We start from the raw sequence: 15,305 nt of genomic DNA on the forward strand, positions 1-15,305 counted from the left end.
GCTTAAAATTAATATACTTAAATAAAAATTAACAAAAATCAATGATATTAAATTTTCCAGCCACGTTTTATCTGTAGCCGAAAGCTGCGGGATAAAGCTTGTTAAAACATTATACCCATTAGATTTACTCACGGCTTAACGCTTTTGACGATAAAATGATTAATTTAATTTAATGAAACGGTACACAGATTTATATTTCGTACAAATTATATTGAATGTTCCAATATTAATTAATTTAGCACTCAAAGTTTCATCAACTATTGATATTAATATTCTAGAATAAAATAACTGTTAATATTGGAGTACTCGAGTCAGTGATCATTTATAAGTGTAAATTGGAGCAACATTTTAATTTTGCTTTTTTTTTTGCTTTGCTTTTTTTATTCTCAAGAAAAATCGACACCAATTCTGATATATCTCAACTATCATTCCTGAACAACAACATATTCTCAAAAGTAATCACTTATCGTGATCTATCTCAAAACATTTCACATCCAATGAACGCATCTTAACAAAAGCGGCCCCGATATCGTCCCCTGTGCGACCCCGCCATTTGTAAGTAGTCAGTCAGATGAAAAAAATGTACCTACCTCGAGGGATGATCCACATCATTTTCTAGTTGAATTTCAAATACATCGGAAAAATATTCATCACGCCATGAATGAGGATCGTATCTTCGATATGGAAGTTATTTAAAAGGAAATTTCTAAAGAGCTCTGGAAAAAACCTTACTCAAACTAACCTATCAACATAATTAACTCGTATTATTTACCAAAGTTATGAAATTAACGGAAACCAAACAAATATAAACTCAAACTTTAAAGGATTAAATTTAAGCAAAATACCTCAATATTCTGTGAAATATTTATTTTCTTCGATAACAACTGTTATTCGATTATCAACAATTTTTTTAAGTTTTCGCAAACGAATTTAATTTTACTAAATTTACACAGATCTCCATTATAGCATTAAATATATTTAGAATGACTACAATCTCTGTTGTTCACTCCAACTGCTAACGTCATTATGTTTAATTTAGGACAGTTGGAAAACTAGTTTGCCTGCATCTGTGTACTATGAAGGTATTTAAGATATTATGAATGCTGCTAAAATGGTAAATTTTATTATAATTTTGGCATTTATTTCATCCTGGACGCTTTTTGAAATGAGTGTTCAATTTAGAAAATATTTTACAACACGATAAATAATGTTTATCAAAATTTAACGTCATATCCGTAAATTCATTATTTTTCTATTATGTGAATGTTTACAATTCAAATTTAACAATCGGCTAAGCAGTTTTTCAGGTTCTCTGTTACAAAATCATACAATTCAGGTCAGTATGAACTATCCCAACCAACCGAACTTTACTAGGCGAAATAACGCACAGATCAAGCAGTGACGAAAGAGAGAAGATGGTGCTTAGCCACAATTGTAAAAGAAAAGTGCTGAAATGTCCTTTAAAGTTAACCGATTTGATCCTACATTCAAACATTATTAACCATAAAGTTACCTCCTCAATACTCGAAGGTTCCATAACACTAGTTATTAACAGAACCATTTAGGTGCAAGGCAAAGTAAAATAAGCCTATTAACGAAACTTCTCGAGTTAAATATTCGGAAAGGTTATGCAAGTTTAATGTAATACTTTAGCCTACGTTTTGAGGTAAAATAAAATAAAATATTAATAACGCCGAAACGAGGTGGAGTTGGAAATCTGGGAAGTAATTCAGTTTTATTCACCTGAACCTATTTACTCCTTAACTGTTTAAGAGGAAAAACCTATTCTCTTTTATAGGCATATTTCTGAGCTTCCGAATTTTTCGTAAGGAAGAAACATGCGCAGTAAAACAGAGATAAATCTCAAGTTTGAAATGGCTGTATTTAATGTGATTAAAACGTTAGTTGAAGAATAAAAGGGTTTACTATGTTCAAAATGTAATGAAATGGTTTATAAAATACATAACATGTTTATGAAAGCAAAAAATTTAACTAAATAATTGTTTTCACGTTTCACTTATATTTGATACTAATATAAAAATTTTGGCACTTCATAATTAAATAAAAGTGGATGATACCTTTAGAGTTTAGATTCAAGTAATTCACTAGATATTTTAAAATTTCTAGTGTCATCTAATTCAAAGTTTTTATTTTCTGAAATCTCACCAAATAGCTAAGTTAAAATCGATATCCGTTAAAGAATTAGAAGCAAAAAAGTGAAAAAGTTTGTTCCGCCTAGTGATTCAATTTGTAGTTCATTTTTATTTTTAGACTCGTTTCTTTTGTGTTCATTGTTTTACTAAGTTCGGATTTAATTTGTCCGTCCAATGATTTTGCACTTAAATTGTAGGAATAAAGTTTAGCAGTTTACGTTACATTAGATTCCGAAGTAATGTTTTCGAATAATTTATTATTTTTTGATGAATTATTTGGATTGCTGATATTTTTTTTAAAATAAGACTTTTAGATGATTACAGATATATTCTCTTATCGAAAATGGACTCTCTCTCTCTGTTTTGTTTATCATCATATTAAAGTTTTTAATATTATATCAAAATAAGTCTTTATTAGATAGATATTAGCTTCAAAACCAAACAGAACATTAGACTCTATGACTCGTGACTAGACAATATAAAAAGTACAAACACTAATAAATAACAATGCTTCTTTCAACTGAATAGCATTAAAATTGATTCATTAAAGTATCCTTCGTTGTTATGAGATTGTATCCCGCTGTTACCTACCATTAAGTTTATAATTATCCACCAAATTCTATATAAATAGGATCATCAATATTCAAGGGTTATACTTTCTTTTACCGCCTTACCTTAAACCAATTTAATTGACCGAGAAAAATTGGAGTTTAATGAGGAAACGATTTTTATTTATCAAATCCTTGCATCGATTTTGTTTTGAAATAAGCATCTTATGATTCATGACTAGGTCTTTCGATTTCATTCCTAATGTCATTAAAATTATTGCTGATCTTTAGCTGTGAAAGCGTAACAGAACATACTTTCGTATAATAATTATAATATTAGTACTGATATCGTCTTTTTTTCATTTAGAAATAATATAATACCCGAAATAGGCAAGATATTCTGGTATGTCTAAGTATTTTTCTTACTCCATAAAAATAAATTTACTTTGAAACGGAATATATTTCGCATAATGTCTTATCTTTTTTCAAAGAAATATTCCAAAGACGTAACGACCTAGAACTTGTAGAAAACTTAACATAAACTTTCCATTGAACAAAGTGAATTTTAGTGTTTATATTATTTCAAAAAATAACCACCCACAAAAGCGAGAAAGAACAAAGTTATTGTTGAAATACAGATCTCATTTAACATCAAACGCGTCCTCTCACCGCGGGGTACTAAAGCGGAATGAGAGAAAAAAGTTCTTATATTTGAATTTCGAACAGCTGCGCATAAGACAATAATCTGTTTATGTTATCTACACATGCTATACTTTATGGTTGATTTGTTTTTTTTTTGATCTTATGCGTGTGAATTGATAAACGCGGCGCCTTACAGGTAAGTGGAATTTAGATTTTGACTTCCTGTGCTCTAGTGTGAAGTAATATGATACGTTCTGTTACAAATACACACACGCGCGTACAAGCAAATGCACACTTCAGCACATGTGTGTTTTACTTTTTTAATGATAACATATTAACGCTTATTATAAGGGCCAGAATTATTGTCTAGTTAATGAGAATTGAGTATTTGAATAATTTTTTTTTGTGCTAAATGGAAAGATTATAATATATGTGGGGATGGTGTAAATGAAAAGCCAAATTCGCCCAATCGATTTATTTCCCAGACACCGGTTACATAGGTATCAAAAATACATTTCAACAATCTCCATTACCTCGTACCAAAAAACACAAAGTCAAGTCATAGACAACATAGATCGTTCTACAGTCTACAGATAACATATCCACAGATTAAATAATAGAAAAGCACAGACTAAAAATAAAAGTAGTTATGAAATACAATCTTAATTATTTATCCTATTCCCACACGGTCATCCTGCAGAATCATCTGTCCCAGATGAGTCAACAGTCGTAGATGATCAATATGGTAAGTAGACAATGGTAAATCACCTTTATCTATTACATGTAGAAATCCTTCCTTCTTTCCTCTTTTATTTGAATTAAGTATACATTCCACGCAATTATCAATGTTTGTTTTAATCTTTTCTTTTAAATTCTCCATATAATAATTTCTATTTATTAATTCCTCAGTCTTAACACAACCAAAATGTCCGTTTTCATGATGTTTTCTTATAATTTCATTTTGCATTTTCTTAGGTACAACCATTAATTTATTTCCATCCTTAATCTTCCATAACATTCCATTCTTCTTTTTTGCAAGCACAATTGGACTAGCATAATCAGACTTACTTGTTTTTATTATTCCTTCATCAAGCCATTCTTTAATCTGTTTGTCAACAATGTTAAGCTCCAAAGGTGACAATCGTCGTGGATTCTGATAAACTGGTACATCATCGGTTAATAATATTTTAAGTTTTACATTTGATTCTTTAGTACATCTTTTGGGGTTATATTCTTTTATAATATTCTGTATTTTATTCTTATATTCTTTGTTTTCAATATTTGTGATATCTTCATTTTCATTCTCTAGCATTGTAAGGTGTAATATTCTTGTTGCAGTGATAGTTCCAGATTTAAAATTGATTTCTACTTCTTTCAGTACAGGATTTCCTAATATAATGTTGACAGGGATAGCGCCATCATCAACAACATAAAATAAAGTTTCAAAATAACAATCATCAATTTCAATTTTTGCTGTGAAAGATCCTTTTGTATAAATTTCCTTTTCAGCTATTCCAGTTAAAGTTTCTGTTGTTCCTGAACTATAAGATAACAATTTTTCACCTTGAATCTTCCTAAAATAAGACATAATTATTAAATTAGCATCGCTTCCGGTATCAATCAGGGCTTCTACATCAATATTATTTATTTTCAGCTTCTTGAAAGGTCTCACATCAATATTATTTTTAGTTGACATAATTTCCAAACTCTTTTTTATACTTTTAGAACATTCAGTTGATTTATGGCCAAACAAGTTGCATTTAAAACATTTAATGCCTTTAGTACAATTAGGCGACTCATGATCTAAATCTCCACAATTGAAACATCTCTTTACTCGTAGTGTTTTTTGAATTTTCATGCCAATGGACTTTGATACTGAATTACTTTGAATCTTATTAGGTGAATATGATTTTTTCTTAATTTCTGAATAAATGTCTAATTTCTTTCTGAATTCTTTAATGTTACAAGCGCCATATAAAATATTTTTGTTGGACTCACTGTCTTTAATACCGTCGATGACATATTCCATCAGGGCTTCATCTTCAACATTCCCAAGTACTGCAAGTTCCTTCATATGTAAAAAATATTGCTGATGAGTCTCATTCATCTTCATCCGGCGAGTTGAAAGTCTCTTGTGAACAGTTGCACTGTTCAACTTCTTACCAAATTCCTCACGGAGCTCAGACTTAAGTGTATCCCACGTGGTGGTCCCACTTAGTGAACGTAAAAATAGCTTGGCGGTTCCCGCGAGAAGCCGCTTGGAAAATATGAGTTTTTCTATTTCGCCCCATTGCATTAAAGAGGAAATATCTTCAAAATCTTTTACGAATGTTTCGATGCCATAGGCATCATCACCCGAAAATGGCGTCATTGATTTCTCTAAGTCATTGAAGGAAATACGCGGCGATGGTTCACCACAATCATCATCATCTTTTACTCGTTTCGGCGGCATGTTGAAAAATGTAAATAAAAAGTTTTATAGTCTTCAAGTCGTAATCGTATAATCATAAGCTTCTTTAAATCTTAGTCTTCGTTCGTAATTCGTAAATTCTTAATCAGGTTAAATCACCGGCATCATAGTCTTCGTCTGTTTTTTCTTTATTCCACCATCCCGTATCCCGGACGAGCCCCCAAATTATGTGGGGATGGTGTAAATGAAAAGCCAAATTCGCCCAATCGATTTATTTCCCAGACACCGGTTACATAGGTATCAAAAATACATTTCAACAATCTCCATTACCTCGTACCAAAAAACACAAAGTCAAGTCATAGACAACATAGATCGTTCTACAGTCTACAGATAACATATCCACAGATTAAATAATAGAAAAGCACAGACTAAAAATAAAAGTAGTTATGAAATACAATCTTAATTATTTATCCTATTCCCACATATATTAGTTTTATAACAAAACTATTTTTTTAATTTTTTTTTTGCAATAATTCAAAAGTTATTTCAAAATAAAAATTAGTATTTGAATGCAGTACCGAAAACACACCGACAACTCCCGAAGCGTCACCCGGACGAGTGTGACGTCATAATGTTAGTTTTCACACATTGCAGTTGATACAAAAACGTATACAACTATAACATTTTGACGTCACATCTATGGTGACCAGTCATGGCGCGTTTATAGTCACGTGATTTTAATTTAAATTTCATCAATTTTTAATTGCTTATAATTAATTGATAAACATTTTTTTGACTTTTTTGCATTAAATATCAATATTATTAATAATAACGTTTTAAAATACATGAAAAAAATCAATAATTTTTTTTTATTCAAATACTCAATACTTAGATGAAACCTATATTATTAAAATTTTAGCAATAACTGGAGACCAATTATTGGTGTTCTTTTATTTTAATTAAAAATTATATTTAAAGCCATTAAATAAATTAAAGCCTTTTTAACGGATTTTAAATACGATTAATTTCTTATATTACTCATTTCTACGATCGACACTTCTCGTCTAAGTCTAAATGTTTTTATCGTTGTTTCTTTACCACTTTAAACATGGTCATAAAATTCTTAAAATACCGCGTTTCCCGCTAAAACGTGTGCAAGTGAAGTCTGAGGACCATCCGTCGTCGTTCCGTTTAAATAAACAATCGCCGCTGCACTTGTTTTTGTATTTGCTCCACATTTGTTTATTTTCCTCAACATCCTGTTTGATACAATAGGTGTATTTATAATATCGTTCTTTAACCTCACATTGTGGTTGGATTTCGTAGGCTACGACGATTTCTCATAAACTAAGCTGGATAACTTTTTAAGAAACTTGTAAAGTTTTTTCCGGTTACCTGAAATTATTTTTTCCTATCATCGAGATAGGAAAAAAGTTTTACAAAATTATCAAGGTTTATGAATTGGCTACTTTTTAGAGAAATTTTGACATAATATCATATAGGTATCAGTATCATAATAGGTGCAACATAATATATTTTATATAAACGACTAGCTAATAATAATTTTATAGTATTGTTCATATCAAAGCAGAAATATGCGATTCGCATTTCAAATTCCAACCACACAAATGACAATCAAAAGCTTTTGGCTTTTCGTCCCGTGACTTTGACAGTTTTCGCAATATTTCCACCCATAGACACACATCAATTTATTTCAAATAGACGAATCACACTTGTTCTCTATGAACGACCGCGTTTTACTTTTTTCTTTGCCAGTCAGTGTTTGTGAAAGACAAAATCGGGATTATTTTTCATACTGGCCAGTGAACCGCACGGCTTTGTTCGATTTCGTATTCGAATTTCAATTTTTGGCGGAATATCCTTTAAATTCTGGGTTTTCGAACTGTCAAAATTAGGGCCGTTTTTTTTATAAAAACGAAGCTCTAGCTGGTCGGTTTATGAAAGCGAACTATATGAGAAATCATGAATGTTCGAGAATATTTTTGCCATGCAAAAAATTTAATGAGAATTGGAAATTTCGCTTTGCAAAATTACATTAGATTTCAATGATATGTAGATTATTTTAATTCAGTCATGTTTCTACGTTACCAAAATGTAATAAGAGTTTAGAAAGAATTTTATTTCACATTTTATTAATTATTTTGAAATAAAGATACCGGTAGTGAGATAAAATGTGTATTTGAGTTAATACTATAGCCGTTTTGTGTTATTTGTAATTTTACGACAAAATTATAAATAACCCAAAAACTTTAAACCTTCCACAATCTGACGTTTCCTAGTTTATAGGTTTAAGTTCTTAAAATGTCCACCAGGTGTCGCGAGTTTTGAATTGCCTCGCTCTGGGAGCGGTTTATGAAGAATAACGGCTTTTGGCGCGTAAAAAGTTGAAATGTGTCCTTGTTGACGCTTCTAGAATTTTCGTGATCTGGTTAGATGATCCTGGGACATGTTGGGAACACTTTATTACAATTTTATATTAATTTCAAGTTGTATTTCAAATCTTATGTTATCAATGTTTGTGGTTGTTGTAATATTCCTACCTACATAAATTATTAATTGTCTTTTCATCATGCAGTTGTATCGATTATTTTGATGCCAACCTCATTTATCTTCTTCTAATAGTGTGTAAAATATTTTTGATAGGTTAATTTTCGAATCAAAAATTTAAATAATTTACGCATAATTGACAAAAAAATTTGGAAAATTTTGATAATTTATTTTTGCTTTGTGTTATTTTAACTAGGTAAATTTTCATGTCCATCAGTGGCCGGTTTTGGTTTTCGAGGAGGTCCCTTCTTGGTTGTTGGAGGGGGAACTGTTGTAGTAGTAGTTGTTTTTGTTGTTGTTGCTTCAGTAGTAGTAGTAGTTGCTTCAGTAGTAGTAGAAGTTGGTGTGGTTATTGGCGGAGGTGGAGGTGGAGGTTCTTCAGATGCTGGTGGCGGAGGAGCTACAGTTGTAGTTTCGGTTGTAACTTCGGTTGTAGCTTCAGTTATAGCTTCAGTTGTAGCTGCAATTGTAGCCTCAGTTGTTAATGGTGGGTCTGTTTCTTTAGGAGGTGGTAACGTTTCTGTTGTTGACGTAACAGGCTCCGTTAGTGCCTCAAACCTTTTCACTGTTGTAATCTTAACTGTTGGTCTTGTCATTGGCACTGTTGTTGCTAGCGTTTGTTTTAATTTCTTTGCTGTGGTTTTCGTAGTTCCTCCGAGGATTATCTTCATGACGCTCAGAGGCATCCAGTGGCCTGGTAAATCTGCTTCCACTGGATTTGCTATGTATATAAGTGTATCGTTTTCTGGATTCGGCCATGATGCGTGTAAGGATTTGATTATTAATAACGTGATGATGACTGTTGAAGACACTGTGAAATAGAATTAATGCATTAGCAAAGTTTTTGTATGAGATTTTAAACAATATGCTAATGAGATATAGTAAACTTAGTAAAAGCAAATATAAATTGCCTGAAAATAAAAACTTACTTTGTTTGTTCGTATTTCAAATATTATCGTTTTCATGTTTTATTATTGTTATGAACAACTTTGGCTAGCCATGTGTAAATATTGAAAAATAGTTAACAAAAAGTTATTAATTTTGAAACGCGTTATTAAATTGAGCGTTACTTTTATTGATATAAAATTTTTAAGAGAGAAAAATGTTATGCGATATCAGAAAATTTTTGAAATTATTTCTACGAGGCTGTACAATTAACATTGGTTTAATTTATATAAAATGTCTCTACACATTGACAAAAGATATCCGATAAAATCTTGTAGGTCGTAGGACGTGCGTATTGTACAGATGCTATGAAGCCATAGAATTATTATATTTCTTACTTTTTCTTTTTATTTAAAAAAAAAATATTTTGTAAAATGTATATTTGTGCGATATTTTTTGTATTTATATATTATGTGTTTAATTTGCGATCCCACCATAGTTTAAACCCAACTAATATTGGTCGATACTCTCCACAAAATCATGTCATATTAATGTCACACAGATTGTAAAATCATTTATATTAATACACTAGCTTCCGCCCGCGACTCCGTCCGCGCGGAAAAATTAAGAAAAATTACGATTTATTTTTTTTTTCTACGTATTTTTCCGGGATAAAAAGTATCCTATTTTATGCCCAGGATAATAAGGTATAATTATACCAAGTTTCATCAAAATCGAACCGTTACTTTTCACGTGATGCCTGAACATACAGACAGACAGACAGACAAAAATTTTTTTAATCACATATTTGAGCTTGGTATCGATCCAGTAACACCCCCTGCTATTTATTTTTTCAATATTTTCAATGTACAGAATTGACCCTTCTACAGATTTATTATATGTATAGATTACAGAACTGTAATATTATGATATTATGATGTCAATTTCTCTAGGATTTTGACGTAACAATGCAGATAATTTTTTAATCTTTGATATAATATTATGTGAGATATCGCAACTGGAAGTGACACCAAAAATTCATACACTTGTGTCATCTAGTTCTATATTATGTAATGTCTTTTTGTAATTTTTGTGTACCTATGTGGGCGTTATAGTACTATATAGCGTGTTTAGAATGAACGCATTGTGGGCGACAAAACAGTAAAACGGAAATAAATAATAAATAATGGCATAATAAACGATCATAAATCATTGGTGTTGTTTTTATTTATTGTTGCTGTAAGTTTATATTTGTGTATAGAGTTGTCATTAGATTTTTGTTGGTTACGCTGAGGTGTTGTAAACGAAGTTAAGAAGAGCTTCCTATTCATATATATTTTAATTCTAGGAATTATAGAAATAATATTAATAAGAATTGTTGTTTTGGAAATGCTTTAGTAAATCTAATGATTGCAATGTTCGTTTTATTGCCTACAACTACGCTGGTAGGTAATTTGTTTAAAAATAAGTAGAAATATCTGCATAAGTTGTTATTTTTTTTTTTAGTTTCGGTGTTATTAAGAATGATTGCTCGTTGCTCCTTCACCCCAAAACTATTCAACAACATTTGATGGAACTTGTCAGTGTTGTAGAATAATATCAGTGCCTTCGTCAATCGTTTTGTCAGTGTCACTGTTAAGTTATATTCAATGCCTGTTTTAAAAACTAGTACATTGAATACTTTTGTTTAAATAAATAAACCCGCAGTCGTCAATCGCTTATTACAGGCAAAACTAACGGACGCATTACAAACAGACACCGACAGTATTTACATATTATATGTAATTAAATTGTAAGGCGATTATGCAGCTAACAAGGTGTCCGACAAACGGATTGACAATACTAAATGTTTATATAAGTATTTGATTTATACTTGCGTAATGTTTTGTCTTTGTCTTGTAGAAACAAAGGCCGACTACAGTTGTTTTTTACGAGTGTCAACTGTCATTTGAGTTATAATCCTTCTTGTATTGTAAGCATTAAATTTGAACTTGTTTGTGTAATCACGCGAATGGCTGAACATGTTTGAATGAAATTTGGCATAAAGATAGATGATAATTAAGAATGAGTAATATATAATATATAATATATAAGAATATTTTATAAAAAAGAGAAATAATACTTTTAGTAGCGATTTAGATGCGTTATTTCTTACAAGAATGTTCACAAAATTGCTTGGTATATTGTTAGTTAATATTATATTATGTATATCATCATATAGTTAATATGTATAACATTTATATAAAAAATGCGACTATGTTAGACCCACCCTTTACATAAAAATAATTAAGGAACAGATAAGGTACCGCACAGGCCTTAATATAGTTTTTTTTATAACCTACACAAATGACTGATGTCATGTTTTTCTACATAACATTAGTGTGAAACTCATATTCACTTTGACCTCGTATACAACACATTACAATACATCATCCAAAATAATTACATACATAATTGACATATTATCTCCTCGAACAATTCTTTACACCCACACATTCTAACGAACATCGATTGTTTGTTTTTGTATTGTGTTTATAAAAAACTTTTTTGCTAACGAATGGCTTGTGACGTTATTGAACTGGCGAAGATACAAATAAAAAAGTTTGGAAAATCCAAAAGTGCACGCCTCATAATCTCATCCTTTACAATAAAATTGATTATTTATAAAGGTGTATATAATATAAGTATGTAGATACACTTGTTCTCATGTGCCAATGCTCTTGTACTGTCTCAAAACAGTTGGAAAAGTAAAGAAAGCGGTACCGTAATAATTGAGCTATTTTTCTTGTGGATGTGGATTTAACTCCCACCTAGATGTGAAACTGCGCAGGTTTAAGGGACTGACTACCAACTTATTTTTTTAAACCTTGGCTTATAGTATAAAGAATCGAGTTTATAATGGTGAATTTTGAGGTACACTATAAATATAAAAAAAAAAATAAAATAAAAAAAGACGATATTTTTTTTTGTTTATTTAATAACAATTAAACCACATCGAATCAGACCCTGAAAAATGAAAGGGTTCTATTCCTGAGCATACTCAAGCGTAAGAGAAAAAAAAAGACGCGATTAGTAAAGTATTTCGGTCGCTATCGTGTTAACAAGAAAATCCTCCGCACATACAGACACACGGACGTCCAAGACAGAACTTTTTTAAACTGTTTTTTAACTAGTTTAAATAACAAAAATGACATCAAAAATATCATGAATGTTAAAAATAGTGTTTTTTCTTAATATGTGTGTGTATGTATTATCTTACAAGTGCAATGTACGATACATAAAGACATTTTAAGTTTGAAAAATCAGATGTTTTGCGCGAAGTGACAGTAGTACCCACCTCAACGCTTCGCTTATGAGGCGTGCAAAATGTAAGAAAATGTTATAAATGTAGAACTTTAAAGACGTTAGTTACAGGTATAGAAGATTCTATTACAGTGTTATAATATACGACGTTAATAACAGCAATATTCGATAAATTTTAAAATAGTTTACGATTGATTTTCATAAAAACGTTAAACGACACAGACATTTTTTAAGAATTTGATATGAAAATTTTGTACCTCAATAGAAGTGCATTGACATATTTGTAAAATTATCGTGTATCTTGGATAATATAAATTCAAAATTTTTCTTTCTTTAGCGTTGGTTAATAACACATTAAAGACACTGACTACCGAAAAAGTGAAACAGTATCGTTTTTCAGTGGCTTCTCTAGTTACGTATTCACAAAATTTTACATATTATTTTGTTGGTAAACTTCTCTATTATTTGCTGTATACCAAAAATATACATTTATGATGATATTCCTTGATAACGCATAAACAATAGTTTTAATTATAACACGTGAAAAATGTAGAGTATAAAAAATAATGAAATAATTCATTCCTTTTAAGGATAATGTTTAACTAACTATATCTAAATAGGTTAACAACAACTAAAGGATAAGTTAAATTAGACAGCTATAGCACAGAATACATAATAGTAGCTAAACGCTACAGAACGGACACTCTCCGCCTCCCGCCAAAATTAAACACTTACCTCACCCCGCACGATCAGACATGTTATGGTACCCATTTCCCCGCAAGGACGATACCAACGACGTCTTTAGACGAAACGCAACGAAGATTGACAACATTAATCAAATTGACTTAAAGCAATTTTATTATTTTGGATTTGTGATTATCGTTTTTCGTAGAAAATGGTTAGATATTGTGCTGTTTACGGATGTATTTCATCAGAAAAACGCGAATTTTTTTTTACGCTAGTCACAAATGTGCCAACCATAAAGAGTTTACACACACATTTGCAGTCTCTACAGTGTGACTGTCAAAAGTATAATTTTGTATGGAGTGTCCGGGGTGTGGCTATAGTTCAAACTATGACATTTGAGTGTATTTTAACATATTAATATGTTAAATTATTATAAGTAGGAATGTGGACCTTTGCTTTAAATTAATGTGAAATAATTTAAGTATTTCTAAAAATAGACTACTTTTAGAGCAAAAGTATTACTTACTTAATCTGCCATTTAAATTTCGCTGTATACGATACTATCGTTGTAAGCTTTAAGCTAATGGACGCAGTTAATCTTTCCGTGAAGTTTAAACCGGAGCTTGTTTAAATGAATATATTAAAACTTCCAAATAATCATTGCATTCAGGCTTAAATGTTGGTTTTAAGTATGTTAAAATTATGATTATAATTGTTTTATCTATCAATGAAAATTATTATATCTATTGCAGAAATTTTATTTCGAAAAAGCTATAGTTATGTATCGAATATATTATGCAAGCATAGAGGATGTTTATTAAAATAAATTATTGCATTAGATAAACCAATTTTATACATCTGTCTGCATATACTTATAGGTAACATAAGTAATATATATAGGTACGCAAAATGAAACGCATTACATATTACGTAATTCAGCTTCATCTACTCAGAATAATAATAGATAGGTAAATCAAATTCCAAGTGAAGTCAGATCAAAATACTAGTATAAAGTAATACCACATAAAATGTATCATTAGTTAAATAATTCAAGCATTTACAGCATAAATTTATTGGCAAAATAATACCAATACATTCATAATATTGACAGAGATTATATCTTAGTGTAAAAAGTTTATTGTAGCGCAAGCGGATTATAACGGGTCAAGCTTTGTCCACCCACATTTTAAAAGTATAACCTCGATAGTTAGGGAGAGACTATATTGCATAGGCGACAGCGATTTTATAAGAAACAACGATATAAGACTTCAGTTCTTAAAGGTGAATTGTCTACTAATTATTACACACTTAATTGCTGATTGAAATAATCACTGTGTCTATTTTTTAAGATAATATTAGAAGAAATTAAGATTTGAAGTGGTTTTTTGTTTATTGTAGTTTTCGTTTGTGAGACGATGATTGGATGATGTTAATAATAAGTTTCACTTGTTCTACCTTCAATTTGTGATAGTAGTTCTAACTGTTTAATTTCATGCTATTATTTAAAATTGAACAATTAATAATATTATTTAATTTCATACTGGGGGTTCAAAATTTAGCAATCCGCATTTCCCTAAGTTTCACTGCATAACACCAGTCTAATAAATAATAACATTGAAGGTGAAACTATATTGTTAATGGTGACATTTCACTATTACAAAACCAGTGACTCACCAGTTTCTGTGAAGCAATATTTAAATTGTATTTTCGTACAAATAATGGTTTCAATTACCTTTACAGCTAGAGTGAAATAAGTAACGCTATCACTCTCTCTTCGAAAATTTATTCAATAATTTTGTGTAATAACACAGAATACATAATAGTATAGGTCTACCAGAATCTGATGGCATATTTATATTAAAGAAATCAAAGATTTTCATGTGGCAACTTATTTGACAACTATCAAATTGGTTGTCAAATTATTTGTCTTTTTTGCAGTACATGAATATTTTTTAGGATTTTGTCTAAAAAATCTTCGAAAATGTCGACAAAGCCGCTGCGATCACAAGCAAGAGGTGTTGTTTATAACGTGTATAGAAAAACATTCGATGAAGAAGGGTCAAACACATCACAATTTTCAATTTTGAAGATTTTATTGGTAAATTGGAC

General features: G+C 30.4%; 2 protein-coding genes across 2 annotated transcripts in view; one reads left to right on the plus strand and one right to left on the minus strand.

The window, feature by feature from the left end:
• Window positions 1-15,305, plus strand: part of LOC123699844 (protein sidekick-1) — a 218,310-nt gene that overhangs the window by 154,373 nt on the left and 48,632 nt on the right. The gene's annotated exons all lie outside the window — the stretch shown is intronic.
• Window positions 8,476-9,279, minus strand: LOC123699846 (integumentary mucin A.1-like). Its single transcript, XM_045646885.1, has 2 exons — window positions 9,251-9,279; window positions 8,476-9,132 (listed from the first exon to the last, which is right to left on the minus strand). Coding segments are annotated over exons 1-2 (624 nt in total). The 5' UTR covers window positions 9,252-9,279; the 3' UTR covers window positions 8,476-8,509.

This window comes from Colias croceus, chromosome 18 (assembly GCF_905220415.1).
Source record: "Colias croceus chromosome 18, ilColCroc2.1".
In the NCBI taxonomy this organism is placed as follows: domain Eukaryota; kingdom Metazoa; phylum Arthropoda; class Insecta; order Lepidoptera; family Pieridae; genus Colias; species Colias croceus.